This window comes from Podarcis liolepis (assembly GCF_965112155.1).
Source record: "Podarcis liolepis genome assembly, chromosome: 5".
Classification (NCBI taxonomy): Eukaryota; Metazoa; Chordata; class Lepidosauria; order Squamata; family Lacertidae; genus Podarcis; species Podarcis liolepis.
The window spans coordinates 95,753,750-95,775,659 of NC_139556.1; the positions used below are offsets into that span (position 1 = coordinate 95,753,750).

The 21,910-nt window shown below is 47.2% G+C and overlaps 2 protein-coding genes across 2 annotated transcripts in view; one reads left to right on the forward strand and one right to left on the reverse strand.

Annotated features, from left to right (window-relative positions):
• Positions 1-15,979, forward strand: part of CHRD (chordin) — a 50,872-nt gene extending 34,893 nt beyond the window's left edge. Inside the window, exons 16-23 of the mRNA XM_083504005.1 lie at positions 2,045-2,251; positions 3,643-3,736; positions 4,209-4,268; positions 9,854-9,957; positions 10,967-11,069; positions 12,392-12,546; positions 12,984-13,077; positions 15,207-15,979. Coding sequence (XP_083360131.1) covers positions 2,045-2,251; positions 3,643-3,736; positions 4,209-4,268; positions 9,854-9,957; positions 10,967-11,069; positions 12,392-12,546; positions 12,984-13,077; positions 15,207-15,265 — 876 coding nt within the window. The 3' untranslated portion in view covers positions 15,266-15,979. The remainder of the gene's footprint in view (positions 1-2,044; positions 2,252-3,642; positions 3,737-4,208; positions 4,269-9,853; positions 9,958-10,966; positions 11,070-12,391; positions 12,547-12,983; positions 13,078-15,206) is intronic.
• THPO (thrombopoietin) overlaps positions 1-21,910 on the reverse strand; it is a 305,395-nt gene that overhangs the window by 66,472 nt on the left and 217,013 nt on the right. The gene's annotated exons all lie outside the window — the stretch shown is intronic.

The window sequence follows — 21,910 nt, forward strand, 5'->3', positions numbered from 1 at the left end:
CAATTAGATAAAATTAAGGGTGAGGATTTGCTGAACATAATATTTGAAATGGGAATGCAGAAAGGGGAGGTATGAGGAGGTCGGTGAAGTACGTTTTAAGAAAATAAGGTTCTGAAATTATACTTGTTCTTTTTTTGTTTGTGTTTGTTTGTATTGTTGTGTTTGATAAAATTTGTAAAACTTTAATAAATATCTTATAAATTGGCCCTTTTAGACAAATTCAGCGGCATCTTGAGGCAAAGCAGGTTATTGTTTCTCATTTCAGTTTTTACAAACTGTTCTCTGCTTTCTCCAAAGATGGCAACTGCCCATGTAATTTTTTCCCCCCACGGGAGAGTGAGAGCAGATACTCGCATTTTTGTGAAGTTGTAGCAGCAGGGTGGGGCTGGTCGATCCTGTCACAAAATGGCGCCAGCCGAACCTTTCTTATCTATGTGTAGCGCTATAAATAAAGTAGAAGATCATCTGCCTGACCTGATCCACTTGAGGCCGAGCTGAATTTGCGGATATTCCTTGCCAGGATAGATTCTTGAAACTCTCCCTCCCTCCCAAGGACATTTTGGATAATGGTTTGAAAGACCAGAGCTGCAGAAGGCCTTCTAAACTGACAGTGGCTGAGGTCACACAGAGAGAGAGTTTCCAAAATTATTCTCTGTCCCTTAGCTGGTGGAGAAATTTAGAAGTGTGGCTAGGTGCCAGACCCTGATGCTTGCCAAGATCTTAAATTCTACACTTAACATAAGGATTTTTGCATTCTTAGCAACTGCTCGCTGCAGGGTTTCTTCTCTGAAAGAGGCTTGCTGCTTTCAACTCCAGCGTGGCAGGCAGAAATTCAGCAGGTGAAGCTTTTCTTGACATGGCGGTGAAATGATGGAGAATGTTGATCTTGCTGAAATGGTGATCTTGGTTGATCTTGCTGAAACCCGGTGTGCAAGTACTCCTGGTACCGTACATGAAAATGTAAACAGGTCTCAACCTGGTTTTACATTTGTCGTGTGACCCTGGTGGTGAAGTCAGCTGCATTGCCAGGAAGACCTTGCCACCATCGCTTCCCCTCACTGTGGCGTGAAGGCAGGGCTGAACTGACCTGCAGTTACTTGCCAGCCGTTTTTCAGTGCTAACTCCCCTGATGCCTTCACCGGGGAAATTGGTTAGGGAGATGTTTGACAGACTCTCATCTGCCTCAGCTTGCCTCTTCTGGGCTGGTGGCCAGCATTGACGATGGATTCCCAGAAGCCATGCTTGGCTGGGAGCCTGCTGGCTGTTTTGGTGTCAGGAACATGTACTTCCCTCCAATTGCCTTCTGAGCCTTGCTGGGGCTTCTTCCCGGGTGGAAATGTGTTGAGGGTCACCTGCCCTGCAGGGGTTTTGCAGTGCATCTTCTGCACACGTCAACAAGGCAGGTCAACTGGGCTTGGATTCAAGGGTGGCTGCTTTGCATTCATGAGATGGATGCAAAAATTGCAGCGTGGGGGGAGAGAGTTCATTAGCGTGGCATGCAAGAGTGCATCCAGATTTTTTTGCAAACAGAAGCTGCTGTGCCTTCTCCCCTCCCCTGTGCACCCGTGTCAGAGTGAGCCCATCTTCCTTAATGCCAAGCACAGCATTCTGCAAATCGGATGCTAATATCCGTCAGCGATCTTGAAACTCCTCTCATACTTCAATTGGGCTGCCTACATTTTAAATTTCATTTTTAGATGTGCAGTTAATGTTGAGGTGGCTGTACTTTTTTTTTTTTTAAGTCAGTGACCTTCACAGATAACTACTAAACCCTATTTAAAACTACTGCGGAACCGCACCATATGTTTAAAGCACATGGGGTCCCCCAAAGAATCCTGGGAACTGTCGTTTCTTCTTAGCTATGTCTGTGTTTGTATGAGTTATGTGTGTTTTGTTTGTGTTTGTATTGATTCTTGTGAGCCGCCTTGAGTCCCGGTTCTGGAGGAAGAAGTGGGATATAAATAAATAATTTGCATAACGTTGACTGCACTGCTATCCATTTCCAAATCCGATGCGCCATCTCTGACAGTCGCTGTTCCCTTAGGTGCACATTCCCAACCGCTGCGAGGCGGGCGGCATTCGGCTGGCTCCAGAGGACCCCGAGGATGAGCTTCCAGGGGACCCAAACCCCAGGGACCCCGAAGAGCTGAAGAAAGACCCCAGCTCCTGCTACTTTGAAGGGCAGCACCGGCCCCATGGCGCCCGCTGGGCCCCAGAGTATGACAAGAAATGCTCCGTATGCAGCTGCCAGGTGAGCGGAAAGGCGGGGCCACCTCCCGGCAGACTGTAAGCATCCCAAAAATAATAATAATTAGGGTGCAAGTTTTGTACAAACAGGAAGGTGTTTGTCCCCCCCAAAATCCCACTACAGCAGCCTTTGCCAACTTGGAGCTCCCCAGAGATAGCTGGACTCCATTTGTCATGGATGCTTTAGCTGAGATTCCTGCACTGCAGGGGGTTCGACTTTCCAACTCTACAATTCTATGATTTTCATCAGCCCCAGCCTGAATGGCCAAGGGTGAGGGGTGATTGGGGTCAGGGCCAGCCTGTTAGGATGTGTCCAGGGAGATGGGGGCATCTGGCAGACCCCCTGCTGGCTCCAGCCCACCGGGCAGCAGCTGGGTGAACTCCGGTTCTCGGAACAGCATCAAAACTGTGACTCAAGCCTCAGAGACCTTTAGAGACTGAGCACGCAAGCCAGCAGAGATAAGAACTCTTTGCAACAGAAGTGGCGGGCAGAGGCATTTGCAAGCTTTTATTCAGCATTAGAAGAAAGGAAAAACATGTCTGCTTCCCTTCGTGTCCAAGCAAACAGCAAAGGCAAAAGCTATATACAATGGAAGTTCCCAGCAGACTGTGCTGGAAGTAAACAGACATGTGATATACAACAACTCCACGTGCCTGTTTTAAAGGTGGAACGGAACTATATCCTAACATCAGCCCCAGCCTGAATGGCCAAGGGTGAGGGGTGATTGGGGTCAGGGCCAGCCTTCCCGTAAGGTGGGAGAAGCAGCCACCTCGGGCAGCACCCTCATGGGTGCCCCACCTGTCCTCACACCTGCAGTGCTGGCATTGGCACTGATTTCTGGGAAGATTTCACAAGATCTCACCGGAACCTGCTGGCATTGCCAATACTTCATGCCACCACAGTACAGCCTAGGGAAGGGATGCTTCGACGGACGTGGCAATGGAAGGCTGGACTGGCACTTCCTGATTTGATTAAAGTGGCGAAATGGGACACACCAGCCCTGATGGGAGTTATAGTTCAGTAACATCTGGATATGTCAAGGACTGGACTTTCTACCGAGCTACAATGGTCCTTCTCTGGACCGTTGCTCTGTTGTGAAAGGAGATTAATGCTAACACCCACATGCTCATTCAGAGCTGCTGTTGTCTGAATAGCATCGGGGGGGGGGTGCAAAATCACAGCCGCTCCTCAAAGTGTATCACTTCTAAGAAGGTAAGGGTGTAAGGATGGGCATGCAGGATCAGAACCCGGGTTGGAAAGAAGCAGATTCTCCAGAGCTGTGTGAATGGGATTTGACACCTTCCTTTCTCTGCACGCTGCTTTTCAAGTCAGGCTTCCGAGGTGGAATGACTCTTCTCTTCTTGTTGCCTCCCCTCCCCTATCCTGCACCATAGAAGCGCACTGTTATCTGTGACCCTGTACTGTGCCCGACGCTCAACTGCTCCCGGCTAGTGCACCTGAGAGATCGTTGCTGTCCTGTGTGCGAAGGTAACATGGGGTTGAGCGGGGCCGGGTTAGAAAGTTGCAGAAGGAGAAGGGAGTTGGGAGGAGGGGGTTCTTAGTCTTATACATTGCAAATATCTAGAGGGATCCAGAGGTAGGGAACATGATGCAGAGCAAGACTGAAGTCTTACTCCTGGATTAGATATGTAAAAAGGCAGCAGTTTCCATTCTGACATATTCATCAGTCAGCACTGTTTCCATTCCACTGCAGTTCTGTTTCTGCCAAATCCTAAGTTATTTGCCTTGGTTCCACTATTCAAGTAACTATCTAAGGTTTCCTTTACATAACTTACACTCATTTGCCCTCCACCCCTGGCCTAGATTGCCACAGGTTTCTCACTCCTGTGGTAAGAGGACTTAGCAGTTCCAGACACAGCGACCGTTGCTGCCCCTGCCCCTATCTGTTCCCCATGAGCCTTTCATGTCTTCATGTCTCCTATCATATCTTCCTGAACAGAGGAGAAGGAAACTCCAGGAGGACCAAGAGCTGCTGAGCGAGCCCAAGACAGCAGCGAAGGTAAGGGGAAGGGAGGAGAAGAATTTCTGCAAGCAGAGGTGGATTTAAGGCAGAATGACCAGTTCCACCACCCTGGGCGCCAGGCCTAGGGGTGCCACAGTGTCACAACTAGCCAGCAGTGGCTCCCAGTTGGAGGTCCGTGGACCCCAGAGGGTCTGTGAGACCCACCCAGGGGGTCTGTGGCCCCATTCACATAGCAATAACTACCATAGAGGTATCAGAATCTCCAAAAGCAGGGAGTCCATGGCTTGGCTTTTGAAAAATGGGGATCCACAATACTTAGCTAATTAGGAACTACAGACTTAGTGAATTGAGCAGAATGGAAGGCAAGAGGCAGAGGGGGTGCCAAATTGTGTCCTAGCAGAGGGTGCCACTGAAATTTGAAAGCCCAATGTCTGCCACTGCTGCAAACCTGCTGCAAACCTGATAGCCTCCAAACCTTTTCACCCACGGAGAATCATAGAATCATAGAATCATAGAGTTGGAAGAGACCACAAGGGCCATCGAGTCCAACCCCCTGCCAAGCAGGAAACACCATCAGAGCACTCCTGACATATGGTTGTCAAGCCTCTGCTTAAAGACCTCCAAAGTAGGAGACTCCACCACATTCCTTGGCAGCAAATTCCACTGTCGAACAGCTCTTACTGTCAGGAAGTTCTTCCTAATGTTTAGGTGGAATCTTCTTTCTTGTAGTTTGGATCCATTGCTCCGTGTCCGCTTCTCTGGAGCAGCAGAAAACAACCTTTCTCCCTCCTCTATGTGACATCCTTTTATATATTTGAACATGGCTATCATATCACCCCTTAACCTCCTCTTCTCCAGGCTAAACATGCCCAGCTCCCTTAGCCGTTCCTCATAAGGCATCGTTTCCAGGCCTTTGACCATTTTGGTTGCCCTCCTCTGGACACGTTCCAGTTTGTCAGTGTCCTTCTTGAATTGTGGTGCCCAGAACTGGACACAGTACTCCAGGTGTGGTCTGACCAGAGCAGAATACAGTGGCACTATTACTTCCCTTGATCTAGATGCTATACTCCTATTGATGCAGCCCAGAATTGCATTGGCTTTTTTAGCTGCCGCGTCACACTGTTGGCTCATGTCAAGTTTGTGGTCAACCAAGACTCCTAGATCCTTTTCACATGAACTGCTCTCAAGCCAGGTGTCACCCATCTTGTATTTGTGCCTCTCATTTTTTTTGCCCAAGTGCAATACTTTACATTTCTCCCTGTTAAAATTCATCTTGTTTGTTTTTGCCCAGTTCTCTAATCTGTCAAGGTCGTTTTGAAGTGTGATCCTGTCCTCTGGGGTGTTAGCCACCCCTCCCAGTTTGGTGTCATCTGCAAATTTGATCAGGATGCCCTTGAGTCCATCATCCAAGTCGTTGATAAAGATGTTGAATAAGACCGGGCCCAAGACAGAACCCTGTGGCACCCCACTAGTCACTCTTCTCCAGGATGAAGAGGAACCATTGATGAGCACCCTTTGGGTTCGGTCAGTCAGCCAGTTACAAATCCACTGAGTGGTAGCATAGTCAAGACCGCATTTTACCAGCTTCTTTACAAGAATATCATGGGGCACCTTGTCAAATGCCTTGCTGAAATCAAGGTAGGCTACATCCACTGCGTTCCCTTCATCTACCAGGCTTGTAATTCTGTCAAAAAACGAGATCAGGTTAGTCTGACATGACTTATTTTTCAGAAATCCATGCTGACTATTGGTGATCACAGCATTCCTTTCTAGGTGCTCACAGACTGTTTGCTTAATGATCTGTTCCAGAATCTTCCCTGCTATTGATGTCAGACTGACTGGGCGGTAATTATTTGGGTCCTCTCTTTTCCCCTTTTTGAAAATAGGGACAACATTTGCCCTCCTCCAGTCTGCCGGGACTTCGCCTGTTCTCCAGGAATTCTCAAAGATGACTGCCAGTGGTTCTGAGATCACATCTGCCAGTTCTTTTAATACTCTTGGATGCAGTTCATCTGGCCCTGGAGACTTGAATACATCTAATCTAGCCAAATATTCTTGTACTATCTCCTTAGTTATTCTGGGCTGTGTTTCCTTTGCTGAATCATTTGCTCCAAATTCTTCAGGTCGGGCATTGTTTTCTTTATCGGAGAAGACTGAGGCAAAGAAGGCATTGAGGAGTTCAGCCCTTTCTGTGTCCCCTGTTTGCATTTCACCATCTTCTCCTCTGAGTGACCCCACTGTTTCTTTGTTCTTCCTTTTGCTACGAACATACCCATAAAAACCTTTTTTGTTGCTTTTAACCTCTCTAGCAAGCCTGAGTTCATTCTGTGCTTTAGCTTTTCTGACTTTGTGTCTACACGTGCTGGCTATTTGTTTGAATTCCTCTTTGGTGGTTTCCCCCCTTTTCCATTTTTTGTACACATCCTTTTTTAATCTTAATTCAGTTAAAAGTTCTTTAGATAGCCACCCTGGCTTCTTTAGGCACCTTCCATGTTTCCGTCTCATTGGTATTGCCTGACGTTGTGCTTTTACTATCTCCCTCTTAACAAACTCCCAGCCATCATGAACTCCCTTTCCTTTTAGTATTGCTGTCCATGGGATCTCACCCAGCACTTCCCTAAGTTTTATGAAGTCGGCTTTCTTAAAGTCAAGAAATTGAGTCCTAGTATGCTTGGCTGCTACTTTCCGCTGTATAGTAAACTTCAGAAGAGCATGATCACTCGCGCCTAATGATCCTTCCACATCTACCCCACTAACCAGGTCATCAACATTGGTTAGGACCAGATCTAAAATGGCTGTTCCTCTTGTTGCTTCTCCCACTTTCTGGACAATGAAGTTGTCTGCAAGGCCAGTGAGGAATCTGTTTGACCTTATGCTCTTGGCTGAGTTTGACGTCCAACAAATATCCGGGTAATTGAAGTCCCCCATTACTACTATCTCCCTTCCTTTTGCATACTTGGCCATCTGTTCCAGGAAGGCAGCATCTATGTCCTCCGTTTGGCTTGGGGATCTATAGTAAACTCCCACAATGAGGTCTCTGTTATTCTTCTCTCCCTTAATTTTGACCCAAATGCTCTCACTTTGGCTTTGAGGTTCTAAATCTTGGATCTCTTCACAGGTATACACATCCCTGACATATAACGCCACTCCTCCTCCTTTCTTGTCTGGTCTGTTTCTCTGAAATAGATTGTATCCCCCCATTATTACATTCCAATCGTGGGACTTATCCCACCAGGTTTCAGTGATGCCTATTATGTCATATTTAGTTTGCTGTACCAAGAGCTCAAGCTCATCTTGTTTATTTCCCATGCTTTGCGCATTAGTGTACAGACATTGAAGTCCATTAATCATTCCCCCGTGTCTCTTATTTAAGGATTTTTTCCTCCCTCCACTAGGTCCGCGTGCTGTTTGCTCCATTTGGTCTATGACATTTGGATGATCATCTTCATTAATTGATAGACTCCTACCTTCAGGAGCACTGTCTCCCTCCCCCACATTAGTCAGTTTAAAGCCCTCCTGATGAGGTTTCTGAGATTTTTGGCAAAAACATTTCTCCCAACCGTTGTGAGGTGCAGCCCATCACTTGCCAGAAGTCCATCTTCAAGAAACTGCAGTCCGTGATCTAAGAATCCAAACCGTTCCTGTTTACACCATTTGCGAAGCCAGCTGTTCACTTCCACTATTTTCCCCTCTCTCCCTGGGCCACGTCGTTCAACTGGGAGGACAGACGAGATGACAATTTGTGCATTTAGTTGCTTCAATTTCCTGCCGAGAGCCTCGTAGTCTCTTTTGATCTTCTGGAGGCTATTGTTTGCAGTGTCATTGGTTCCCACATGAACCAAGAGGAAGGGGTATTCGTCAGTGGGTTTTATGATTTTTTGCAGTCGTTCAGTTACATCTTGGATCTTAGCCCCGGGGAGACAGCACACTTCCCGAGACATCTTGTCAGGCCCACAGATCACTGCTTCTGTTCCCCTCAGTAGGGAATCCCCTATCACCACTACACGCCTCCTCTTGGGTTTGGTCGGGGTTCTTCTGTGAGCTGTCTGTTCCAAGGTCGCCTGCACATTCCCTGAGGACTGACTTTGCTGCTCGTCTTCATATACCTGATCGACTGTAATGAGGGAGAGATCCTCAAATGGAGTCTGCTCTTCGTCTTCCATGCTAGGGGAGAGGACCTCAAAGCGATTGTGTATTTCTAAACAATCAGAGTGAACCCTGGGCCTCCTACTTCTTTGAGTCACGTTTCTCCATATATCTGGCTCCTGTGTTGCTGAACTATCCTCCTTCTCAGGGGAGTCCCCTGTCTCCTCTCTGGTGGAGACGGTGTGCTCTGTTGCTTCCAAGAAGAGCTCCAGCTCTCTAATTCTTTGAAGCGTAGCTACACGTTCCTCCAGTTGCTGGACTTTGTCTTTTAAAAGGGCAATCAACATGCAATTGCTGCAGGTAAAGCTGCCTGCAACCTTTGGCAAGATGGCAAACATTGCGCAGGAATCGCAGGCGAGTGCAGCTGTTCCCTCCCCTTCCATCTTGAGAACGTGTCGTTGGGGGTGGCTACAGAGGTCCTCCATCATAAAAAGCTTGAGGACAGGACAAATAACTTCCCCTCCACACACACACACACACACAAAAACACCTAGGTCTCCCCCAACAAACGTTTGAGACTAGCTCCCCTAAATCTAAAAGATGGGTATAACTGCGCGCGCCGCTAGAAAACCCTTTTTGCTCCTTCTTCAACTCTGCCCTGCAGCCTCTGAATGAGAGGTGCAAGTGAGGCGTTGCATCAGTGGGGACGGCTGGTCCACTAAGGAGAGTGGGGCACTGCCCCTCCAACCAAAGCCTGCCTTGAGCCAGCCCCATATTCCCTACTTTCTTACTTATAGCCAGTCCCAGGGGGCGGGGGGAGTTCCTGATTATCCTCCTTAGTCTCAGTGTCTCAGTTTGAGGAGGAGAATGGGGACAAAACTAGAAGGCGTTGGCTCTGCCTGAGATTAGCTGTGGTGCCAACCCCTATTTGGGTTACCAGTTTTCTGCCAGAACCGAACCAGCCATTAGTCAGGGTGAGGCCACTTCCTCAAGTGGCAGAAGACCTCCCACCCCCCACCCTGGCAGCACAGTGCTCTGACATAGCTCAGTCAGTAGAGCATGAGCCTCTTAATCTCAGGGTCGCGAGTTCAAGTCCCATGTTGGGCGAAATATTCCTGCATTGCAGGGGGTTGGACTAGATGACCCTTGTGGTCCCTTCCAAATCCACAACTCTATAATTCTGTAATTCACCTCCACCAGTGGAGAAGCGGCATCGGTGCCAATTTTGAGCCAGGTCGTGTCCATTTTGGGTGAGATCTAGCCCGAAATCACGTGAGATCTTGCAGACTGCTCAAGGTCTCATGCAATTTTGGGTGGGATCTCACCCCAAATCGGCATGGAATGAATTGTCATTAAAAAGCCACACCATCTCCTTGCAAACTGATTGTAAGGAATGCTCAGTAAACAAGTCTCCATAATCCACCCTCTTAGAGCATCCCTGTTCAGTACAACGTGTCCTTCAGCTCGAAGAGCAATGCACAAGCCCCTTTCAAGACTGGGGGAGATGCACTCTGACCTTCCTTCTCCCACTGCAGGCTGTTACTTTGAGGGCGACAAGACGTGGCGAGGAGCAGGCACCCACTGGCACCCCGTGGTCCCTCCCTTCGGCCTCATTAAATGCGCCATCTGCACCTGCAAGGTGGGCTCATCAGCCAGGCCCTTGAGAGACGCGTTCAGAGGAAGCCAAAGCTCACAACCAAAGAAAACCCTCCTCCTCCTCTCCTTTGCTTCTCAAATGCTTTGTTTATGCTGGGGTAAACAAGAAGCTGGTCTGTGGGCTTCTGTTCAAACTTCTTTTAAAGCTTGGTTGCCATCACTTACTCATGGAATTCCAAACGAAGCTGAATTCTGGATGGATAAAATAAAGTACTTTTTCATGTAGTGTGGTTAAACTATGGATCTCACTTCCGTAGTAGTGTTTTGAGAGAAGGAGAAAGAAAAACTTTTCTCTGTTTGTTTTCTCCATGCCATGTATAATTTTATAAACTTCTTTACTAGTCATTTTCTTTAAACTAAAAGTCCCCAGCGCCACAGACTTTCTTCATAGGGGTGCCTCTCCAGCCCCTTGATCATTCTAGTTGTCCTTTTCTAAATCTGTCTTTATAATAATAATAATATTTTTTTATTTATACCCTGTCCATCTGGCTGGGTTTCCCCAGCCATTCTGGGCGGCTCCCAACAGAATATTAAAAACACAATAAAACATCAAACATTAAAAACTTCCCTAAGCAGGGCTGCCTTCAGATGTCTTCTAAAAGTCAGATAGCTTTTTATTTCCTTGACATCTGATGGGAGGGTGTTCTACAGGGCGGGTGCTATTACTGAGAAGGCCCTCTGCCTGGTTCCACGTAACCTCACTTCTCGCAGTGAGGGAACTGCCAGAAGGCCCTTGGAGTTGGACCTCAGTGTCCGGGCAGAATGATGGGGGTGGAGCCGCTCCTTCAGGTATACTGGGCCAAGGCTGTTTAGGGCTTTAAAGGTCAGCACCAACACTTTGAATTGTGCTTGGAAACATACTGGGATTGTGCTCGGAAACGTACTTTGTGTACGCATGCACATGTGTGCATGTGTATACCTTAAGGTTGGTTTGCGCATGGTGCTATGACCCTAAGGCTCACAGTCTGTACCTGCCCACACTCTTTGCACAGGGAGCCACGGGGGAAGTTCACTGCGAGAAGGTCCAGTGCCCTCCCCTGACCTGCAGCAACCCCATTCGGGCCAACCCATCGGACTGCTGCAAGCAATGCCCAGGTGAGCCAAGCATTCTGGGACAGCAAGCGGAACCAAGCAGTACTCCACCAGCCACAAGTCCTTTGGCTGCCACAACTCTGGTTGTTCACATGGGGTGGGATAAAGGAAGCGACTGCCCCAGTGCTTTTTCCCAGCAGGAAAGAAGAGGTAGGGAAACCTGTGGCCCTGCAGATATTGCAGGACTCCAACTCCCAGCTCAGTTTCTGCCAAGGGCACAAATCCAGTCGCCATAGAGGCAAGGTGCAGGTTACAATAAGAGTCATTGATGCATAGCTAAGTGCAAGATAAGACATTGGTCCAACAAACGACAGCTTGCTGGTCCCCCTATTCAGCCGCTGAGCTTCTGCCTCTGCCATGACAGCTCAGAAACTCAGGAGTTGTTGGAGGCCTTCAGTTCAGAGCATTCCCAACAAATAGCTGCCCGGCCTCTTGCAAGAGACTCTTGCTGAAGTTGCAAGCAAGACCACAGAAGCCTGAAAAAGCAGCTGCCAGCAACAGCAGTCCTCCTGCCTGCCTTTGCGATGAGTCACTCATTTAGCGTGCTCTGGAACTCCCTGCCTAGTGACAGCAAGCAGGCGCCTTCATCATACTGCTGGAAACTTTTCAGTTTCAGTGGGTCTATTCGGAGGCAAGATTTGGCTGCATTTGTGTTTTTCAATTTTTAAAAAAATGTTCTACTGTTCATTGTTCTTAACTTTTTTTTTAGATCCTTTTAATTTAATTTAACCATCTTAAATGTGTTTTTAATTTTATTTTATTGTGATGTATCACTGGCGTGTTCACTGCCCTGGGCTCCTTTGCGAGGAAGGCTGGGATATAATTTAATGAAATAAACATAAATTAAATTGTTCTATTTTCCTTGATGGAGCAGAGCTGTGCCTAGACTGTGCCACTTTGGATGGCAGTGGGCGGCTCACACAAATGAATATTCCTCTATACACATGCAAAGAATCATCACTGCACCTAGGGTCACTGAAACTAGCATGTCAGGGAGAAGGACATGCTAGAAGGTATATTTGGTTTTTGCAGTGGGGGAAGCTTACAGATTCTGAAGTGGTTCAGCCCAGACATAGACTCCTCTGCCTCTGAGACCTTTTAAACCAGTCATAGGTGTGTCCTTAAACGCCACTGTCATGGGAGTCGACCAAGTCAGTATTGGGAAGGAAGCCTAAATCTTTCCTTTGAATTCTGTGTGCGTTTTGTTCTTGGTGACCTCATGATTTAGGCATTTCGGGATGTTTTTTTCCACCAGGGAGTGTTCTGGGGCTCATGGCCGCATCTTCCTCGCCCTTCCAAATGTTCTCTCTGTGTTCTTTCCACAGCCCCAGAGAGGAGTCCCTCTGCCCTCTCTGACATGATGCAAGCGGACGGGCCCAGGGCCTGCAAGTTTGGGCGGCAGTGGTACATGCACAACGAGAGCTGGCACCCCACCGTGCCCCCCTTTGGGGAGATGAAATGCATCACCTGCTGGTGTCTGGTGAGTGAGGGGCAGAAGGTGGCAGAAGAGGAGGGAGTTGAGCTGCAGGGGTAGGACAGCCCCAGGCCCCAGGTCAAGGTGGATTTTGGGAGCCTGGCTTCAGTGCACTTTCTGTAGACTTGCCCTGACCACCAGCACCACCTCATACCACTCAACTGTCCCGAAGTGAGCAAAGCATCCCGGAATTGCAGACTCCATCCCTGTTTCCGATTGGATCCTGGAATGTCCTGTTTTTTGATCCAGTACTCTGGTGGGAGTCAGCTGGCTCACACCAGAAACACTCGGGTTGTTGTTGCTTTTGTCTCGCACTAGTCAGCCAGCTCCAGCAAGAGCTGGGGATCAAAACATGAGCATCCCGGTTTTGATCATCAGCGGGATGTTGAAGGATATGCCACCCCCAAGTTTTGACTGTAGTGTAAATGCCTCTCCTTTTTCAGTCTGGGGAGACTCACTGCCAGCGCCAAGAATGCTCTCCTGCCTCTTGCTCTGGAGGGGAGAAAACGGAGGACAGCTGCTGCTCCAAATGCCACGGTCAGTAGGAGTGTAGTTCTGTGTAATATAAATATAATGTTATTATGATAATTATTATTATCTATGGACTTCTTCAGTGGGCAGAATATTTTAGTCCTGCCTTTTTATCAGTATGAATGTGCTCTTAGCTTTAGTTCTGTGTTCCTTTCTGTTTTATAAAAGTTGAGCTAATAATTGTAGAATTGTAGAGCTGGAAGGGACCACGAGGTCCACACCCAGCCACCCTGCTGCACTGCAGGAATTTTTTGTCCAATGTGGGGATCGAACCCACGACCCTGAGATTAATAGGCTCATGCTCTGCTCACTGAGCTATCTATAATAATGAACTGATGAGGACAGCTGTCAGGTGGAAGGCCTTGCTCAACAGAAGAGGGTTAGACTGCAAATGACTAGCCTCCTTTTCCAAACTGCAGGACGAGTGATTTCATGGGGCCTCAGCTGAATCTGCTGCTGAAAACACAACTTGGAGGTTTCCAAGTTGCAGCTCCCACTAAGCAACACGTGTGCCCCTAAGATTGTGTTTCCAGTTCCCCCTGCACACACACACACACACATGATTTGTGAAGCCTGCCTTTTCACCTAGACTACACCTAGAGAAGTGTGGGAATGTTGTGGATAGTAGGAGAGGATATATTGCTTAAATATTATCCTTCCTTACTCATGCTAGTGAGCCATTTAGCAGAGCATATTCCCTCCCTATACAGCAGGAAGCTAGTTTGCAGATTCATTTCAATCTCTTTAGTTAAAAAATCCAGCCTGGCATGCCCAGATTGGATTATTCCTGGTAAGACCCTTTTTGACCCCTCTTAAAAAGAAATAAAAACACAGCAGTCTTCCTTAAACAGTAACAAGAAGTTTACTTACGTTCAGTTCACAGTATGATCCCTGAAGGCAGGCTTTAGCTTGTAGTTACAGAAGAAGGTGTGGATTCATCCCATAAGGGGATTCATCCCATGTGCTGCTGGCAGAGAGCCAGCAAACAGCACCAGGAAACAGGCATCAAGAGAGGAAGATGGCTACGTGACTGGCCCTTTTTGTGGGGTCTGCAAGGGTCATGCCCACCTACTGTTGGACTTCTTTGCCAACACAGAGTATGCGCAGCAACTGGAGCAGAGAAATACAAGACTGCCCGCAATATCTTTGCTTATTTTTGTTTTCAAAAACGTGACAGTCAAAAGCTGCAAGCCCATCACTCCTCACCAGCAGCATAAAAAACATTTAATCAACTTAAATACAGTTTTCAAATCATCAATTATCCTATCACATTCCTTCCTGCATCCAGTGCAGAAAGTAAACTCCCCTTTTAATTAAACAGGTGTACAGCTAAGTAGGTCAAACTGCAAACATGTACCTGTGAGCTTTAATTATCCAACGCTGTTCCTGCATAGCATCATTGACCACTTTAAGATAAAGAAAAACCAACACCTACCTGGTCACATGCAGGGAGAGGATGCTCCAGACCAGGTGTAACAGGAACTTCAACTGGCTGGATCAACATCCCCCTGTCTGTGTCAACGCCAGGCAAACAAGGAATGTTGTACAGTGGTGCCCCGCAAGATGAATGCCTCGCAAGACGGAAAACTCGCTAGACGAAAGAGTTTTCCGTTTTGGAGGTGCTTCGCAAAATGAATCTCTTATGGGCTTGCTTCGCAAGACGACAATGTTTTGCGAGTTCCTGCTGGTTTTTTTTTCCTCCCCCCCTTTTTTCTAAGCCGCTAAGCCGCTTATCAGCTGATCCGATCAGCAGATAAGCCGCTAAAAGCAGCTAAAAGCCGCTAAGCCGCTTATCAGCTGATCAGATCAGCAGATAAGCCGCTAAAAGGCGCTAAAAGGCGCTAATAGCGCTAAGCCGCTTGTCAGCTGATCCGATCAGCAGATAAGACGCTAAAAGCCTCTAAAAGCCGCTAATAGCGCTAATCCGCTAATCCTTCAATGGGCTTGCTTCGCAAGACGAAAAAACCGCTAGACGAAGAGAATCACAGAACGGAGTCTTTTCGTCTTGCGAGGCACCACTGTATTTGACTGCTACAAGGATTACAACCAACAAGATGGTGCAGAGTCTATTGCCTTCCTTTGCTTTGGGTCCTGCTCTCTTGTTTACTTAAACCCCCCCCCCCATTGCCTTGCAGCACCAGATGACACTCAGGAGATGCCACGAGATGAGGCTAAGGATTCCTGGAGACACTAGCTGGCTGGCTGGACCAGGGAGCCCAGATGTCACGGCGGGCACTGCCAAGTGCTGGTAGAGCTGAAGAACAGGGCATTTTGCAGCTGGTGCTTTGCAAGACCTCCCCATACCCCTCCACGTTGTGTTGGCTTCCTAAGTCAACAGAGGAGAGGGGGCGACTTCTGCTCTTGCCACAGAATGAGCAGCCATCCTTTTGAGTGCCTGGCACGCTCTTGGCTCTCTGCTCCCTGGCACCAGCCTGGCTGTCGTATATATTTTGGACCGGCATCCGCGAAAGGAGATGGGGGATCCGCAAGCCTCTTGGGGACTGCAGGTGGATATCAAGCGAGGAGAGGTGTGTGGGGCATCATCTGTCGTGCTAGGTAAAGCTGTTAGCCCCCTTCTCAGGGTGAGGTCTTGGAGCGCAGCTGGGAACTCTTGTATAGGACTGTGACAAATTCAAGAGTGCTGTGCCTCCATCCAACTGTTTCAGACGGCCTCATGTCTCCAGTACAGCTTACGTGGCTCACCCCCAGACCAGCCTGTATATGGTGTAAAATTGCCACCCTCTGCTGCATCTCTTTGGGGTTTGTTGTTGGGAAGGACTGGTGTAATTTATGGTTTCCACGGGCAAGTTTCTGTTTGCTCCCCGCTCATCTCAATGCGGGAGGATTGTTACGGGAGATGATGTATTTATTAAAGAAAAAAGAAAAAAGAACCAGCGGAGAAAAGCTAGTTAGCTTTGGCAAGTGTTTTTTGCAATTTCCCACCCTATCCCAAAGGTGTTTCCGTTGACTCAGATTGATGGCTTCAAGTTACAATGAAGGAGATTCTAACTCAACATCAGGAAGAACTTTCTGGCAGTAAGAGCTGTTCAACAAGGGAACAGACCCCCTTGGGAGGTGATGGACTCTCCTTCCTTGGAGGTTTTAAATCAGAGGTTGGATGGCTGTCTGTCATGGAGGCTTTAGCTGAGATCCCTTTTTTAAAAAAAATGATATTTATTACTTTTTTAACATTTTCAACACAACACTACAAACAAAAAAGAAAAGAGAAAAAACAATACCAATACAATACAAAAACGCTACATGGACTAACAAAACAAAGCAAAAACCAACAAAAACAATTTAAAAACACCTCAAACATTTTCAATATCTTATATTTCATTCACTTATTTCCAGCGACCTCCTCACACCTCCCTTTTTGTATTCCACTTCTATTAATTGTTTCAGCAATTCCTTTCCATCTTACTCTGTTTTCTATCCTCTAATTATCTTAACACATTCTTGCCTTATTTTTCCTTTAATTTTCTATTAATCTATTTATACTTAATTCCTTATGACATTTCTACTAAAGCCATATAACTTCATTCCAACATTTTTCTAACATTCCTTAATTTTACAATATTTCTATAAATAGTCTTTAAACTTTTTCCAATCCTCTTCCATCGACTCTTCTCCCTGGTCTCAGATCTTGCCAGTCATTTCCGCCAATTCCATATAGTCCATCAACTTCGTCTGCCATTGTCCAACACTTCAGTGTTTTCAAGAAGCAGCCATTCTCTCAACCAGCAAAAAGCAGATGGTTCACAACGAAATTTAAAGGTCTGGCAAGGCAGGTCCACCTCCTTCTTTGGCATCCATCAATATCTTAAGTTTTACTCGAGGCTTCCTGCCCTGCCAAACAACTCTAAAAACATCCCTCTGCCACCTCCTGAAACAATCCATCCCATCCAAAGCTTGCAATGTTTGAAACAAAAGCAACATCCCCAGCAACACAGCAGCCCTCATCCCCACCACAGTAACTCGGCCCAACAGTAACAACTTCTGATTTGTCCATATTTCCAAATCCCCCTTCTCTTCAATCCAACATCCTTCACAGTTATCCTTAAACAGATTCACATTTTTGGCGGTCATACTAACCCCCAAATACGTCTCTTTCTCAACCGATGTTAGTCCTGTCACCTCCTGAAACTCTGTCAAGCTTTCCTTTTCCAGTTCACATAGGGCTCTGGTCCTCAAATTCATCTGTTCTTTAAGTTCAATCATAACGAATGTCAGCTTATGTTCATCAGTTTGTATGGATGGGACTCTCCTCTCCAGTTGTATTGCTTTAGATTCAGCAGCAAGGGTTTTTTCCCTGACTTCATCTGCAGTTTGCTGTATCAGAGTAGATTCCTGTGTCAGTTTCTGGGTGGTTTCTGAATTGGTATTCACCTTTTGTCCCAAGTTATTTAAACTTTCTACGATTAAGTCAATTTCAATATTTGCAGCATTCATTTTCACATTTATCACGTCTGTTTTCTTGTGAAGTTGTTCCAGCAAATCGTTTATTTTTAATAATGCAGCCGCTAAGGCCTCTTCTGTCGACATCCCGTCTGTTTTTTCCTTTCCGTTTGCCATAACACTTAAGAGATTCAAGGTCAATTCCAAAGTCTCACACTTTTTTATCTTGCAGCTGGAAATTCCCCTAGCCCAACTCCTGCAAAGTAACCAATTTCAAAAGCTTCCACTAGGGGAAAACAGTTTCTATTTGTATTGGTCAGTATGTCCTCTTTTAAACACAGTTTCAATAATCCAAAGTTAGTTTCAATTTTCAGTTACTTTCCTCCTTTTTTTGAAAACAACCGGAGACAGTAGAAACTGTATTCTCTTGTTTAGCTACCTGTCAATGAACGTTCTAAATGCTGTCAATGAACATTCCAAAAGACATCGATCCTGCTAGCAGCCCGTTTCCAGGGTCAGAGAGGCGGTATTTTAACTCTCTCCTACAGGCATATTCAGTCCACCACTTCCCCCCCTCTTCTCCTGTCTCCAAAAGGGGGGGGGGGTTTAGTTCTTTACTGATGGAAATTTAGTCTTTTACAAAAGGCTTTCCAAGACTTTAGCTTGCAGCCTCCTTGCTTCAGTTTATCTACAAAAGGGGGAGGTGGACTTCCTGTATTGAACCTCCCCGTTTCGATGCCAAATTAAACGTTTAAATATCCAATTCTTCCCAATTCAGCTCTACTTACAGGTAATTACTTTAGAGTCAAATTGTCCACAGGAAAAAGTCAGTGCTCTCCGACAACAGCTATGTGGCTTCGCTCCGTGGAAAAAGCAGACGATTCGAAGCACCGCGCCACTCACCCCACATCGCTCCGGATCCCCGAAACTGGGTTTCCCCGCGAGTAGGGGAGGCGCAAAAGGTGCCCGCCGAATCCCACGTTCACAGGTTTCTCCCGCCTGTGATTTTTACGGGTCTCCGCCTTCGCCGTGGCGGTACAGACCCAAATTCCCACGGGGCAAATTCCTCCCGATCAGAGGAATTCAGCCATTGCCGGAGGCACCAACCCGGAAGCCCCGCTTTAGCTGAGATTCTTGCAATGCAGGGGGTTGGACTAGATGACCCCTTGGGTCCCTTCCAACACTATAATTCCATATGATTCTTCATATTGCACTCTTGGGCACAGTCAGAGTAGAGCGCTGCCCTTCCAAGAAGAACCTGTCGGATCAGGCCATTGGTCCATCTAGTCAAGCATCTTGTTCTCATGGTAACTAACCAGACGCTTGTGGGAAACCCGCAAACAGGACCCGAGTTCAAGAGTTCTCTTTCTCGCTGTCGTTTCTAGGAACTGGTATTCATAAGCATTTGCTGCCTCTGGCCATAGAGGCAGAGAGTCAGGATGACTAGTAGCCACTGATAGCTTTTAGCACCATGAATTTGACTTTGGAAGCCATTCAAGTTGGTGGCCAAGCCTGCCTCCTGTGGAAGGGAGTTCCAAAGGTTCTGTGCTGTATGAATAAGTTCTTTCTTTTATCTGTCTTGAATCTCCCGACGTTTGGCTTCATTGAATGTCCATGAGTTCTAGCGTTATGAGAAAGGGAGAAAAACTCTTCCCGCTTAAAATGCTATAAACTCCTATCATGTCGCCTCTCAGGGCTTATCCATAATTTCCAGGAACAGGACTGAGAGGTTTTCCTTTTGTCCCACCACTTCCCTCTGGAACCCCCCTGCTGTTTACCACTGAAGGGCACTGTTTACGTCACCTGGGTTTTCTGCAGATCAACCTTTACAGTGGTACCTCTCGATATGAACGGGATCCGTTCCAGAGCCCTGTTCGCATTCTGAAGTAAGCATAAGATGCGACTGCACATCTGCGCATGTGCGGGTCGCGTTTTGTCGCTTTCGCGCATGCGCGTGACATCATTTTGAACGTCTGCGCATGCGCGAGCGGTGAAACCCGGAAGTAACACGCCCCGTTACTTCCGGGTTGCCATGGAGCGCAACCCGAAAATACTTAACTTGAAGCTACTTCAACCCGAGGTATGGCTGTATCCTGATTCAGCAGTATACAATGGGTTTTCCCAAGGACAGTGATGGGTTGGGCCATAATGTGTGTGTAGGGGGGGGGGGAACTGCTGGAGCAATCGCCCTGGGAGCATTTTCCGGGGGATGCACCACTCACTCCATCCTCCCCGAGCCAGCCCTGCACTGCTTTATGAGGCTGGGATTTGATCAGAGTTGGAGAGTATGGTCTGAGAAGGACTTCCTGCACCCTTCAATTCCAGCCTCACCCTCGAGGGGCTGGGATTGAAGAGCGTGTGGCTGTTGTGCCCTTCTCATGCCGCCTTCCCCAAGCCTGACCAGATCCCAGCCTCACAGCTCAGGGCTGGTGTCACTCCAGCGGTGCTGAACCTCTCAAACCCATGCCTAGAAATTACAGGACAAACAGGAGTGTGGAAAGTCCTCATCTTTTTCTTGAACTAAAAAGTCCTAAGTGCTGCAATCATCATTTGGGTGGCCCTTTGCTGACCCTTTCCCAGCTCTGCAATGGGTTTTTTTAATCTACATCTGTTGTGGACAATGATAGCTTGCAATTCCGTAGCAGCAAGCCAAGCTGTGTGCCACCCTCAGTTGCTTTGGCAGCTCCCTGATCCCTCGTCCTGAGTTGCGCTAGCTCAACTTAACACAGTGCTTCTCCAACTTTTTTCCTCTGGGCCACACTTTCATAATAAAAACGAATGATTATTGACAAGGTAGAGGGTAAAGGTAAAGGACCCCTGGATGGTTAAGTCCAGTCGAATTTGGCTATGGGGTGCGGCGCTCATCTCCATTTTCAGGCCAAGGGAGCCGGCGTTTGTCTGCAGACAGGTTTTCCGGGTCATGTGGCCAAAACATTGGAAATCACAACTAAGATTGTCCTTGATATCAGTTGATGCGTTTGCTCTCATTTTGAAAAGATATCTATCCATATTCTGCAAATAAAAAAAATAATATTTTGATACTGTTCTATATTACACTGAAATGTTTAAACGTTTCTTTGGTGGTCCTTGAATCTTCCCACCCTGCGAGAAGCACTGACTTAAACGGGACCATTCTTTTGCAGTCATTTGGTAGGTCTAGTAATTATGGAGTTGCTACTCCCCCTGGTGGAAGGGATGAGTTCAAATTTGCCCGTACCACTTTCTCCCTGTTTCCCATGCAACATGTGGTGTAGGGACATGGGGCACATGTTTAATGTTCAGTGACTAAGGATGGTGACTATAACAAGCCAAAGCAGTGAGCTACTTGCATAGGGTTGGGTACCAAGGCCTGCCAAAAGATTTGCAATAAGAACATAGGGAGTCATGCATACTCTCCAACATTTCTCTGATGAAAATAGGGGTGTCCTATTTTCTTCTTCTTCTTCTTCTTCTTCTTCTTCTTCTTCTTCTTCTTCTTCTTCTTCTTCCCTGCCCATCTTAACAGTCTGAACAGCTTCCAACGTATATAAAAACATAACAAAACATTAAACGTTAAAAAAACCTTCCCTATACATGGCTGCCTTCAGAAGTCTTCTAAATGCTGTATGGTTACTTATCTCCTTGGCTTGGGGATCGCATAGCTCCATGGTCTGCAACATTTCTCCAATAAAAATAGGGACATCTTAAGGAAAAGTGGGACATTCCGGGATCAAATCAGAAACCTGGGCGGCTTCTGTAAATCCGGGACTGTCCCTGGAAAATAGGGGTGCTTGGAGGGCCTGGTCTTGGTGCATCAGACCAAAGGCCCAGACAGTCGCAGCATTTTCTCTGCAATAGTTATGGAGATCAAGAGAATGCTTTGCAAAGCACATGTATGTTGAGAATCCAATACAGTGGCAGCAAACTCAGAATATGGATTCTTAGGTAGCCAAAGCAGCACGCAGAAGGGGGGATGTCTCCAGGCTCAGGTGGTGGCAAGGTGTTCAGAAGTACACCAAATCTTTAGGACCAGTGGTGTAGCAAGGTCAGGTGGTACCCGAAACAGAAAATTTCTTGTCACCGCCCCCCCCCCACATTGAAATCTAATTGGACTCCCAAAAGATTGCGATCTACTCACAGTTTAAAAAGACTGGCTGTGATCTACCTATTGGCATTGCCAGGAGTTGTTCAGCTTTTTAAAGGGAGGGTTTGACCAAAGTTGTTGACCTTTTTCTTTGGGGGGGGGGGTTTACAGGGTTTGGGTCCTGACTTGAGGGAGCTTCTGCTTCTCTCCTTCCCTCTACCCTCTGCTTCTTTGCTCGCCTGCCTCCTTCCCGTCCTCTCTCTGCCTGCCTCCTTCAGCATCCCAGGAGCGTGGGGCTGTCAAAACAAAGTGGGGAGGGGGGAAGGCCACCAGCAAAGCAGCGCAGCTCTGTCCCTTCCCCTGACGGATGGGGTAGAC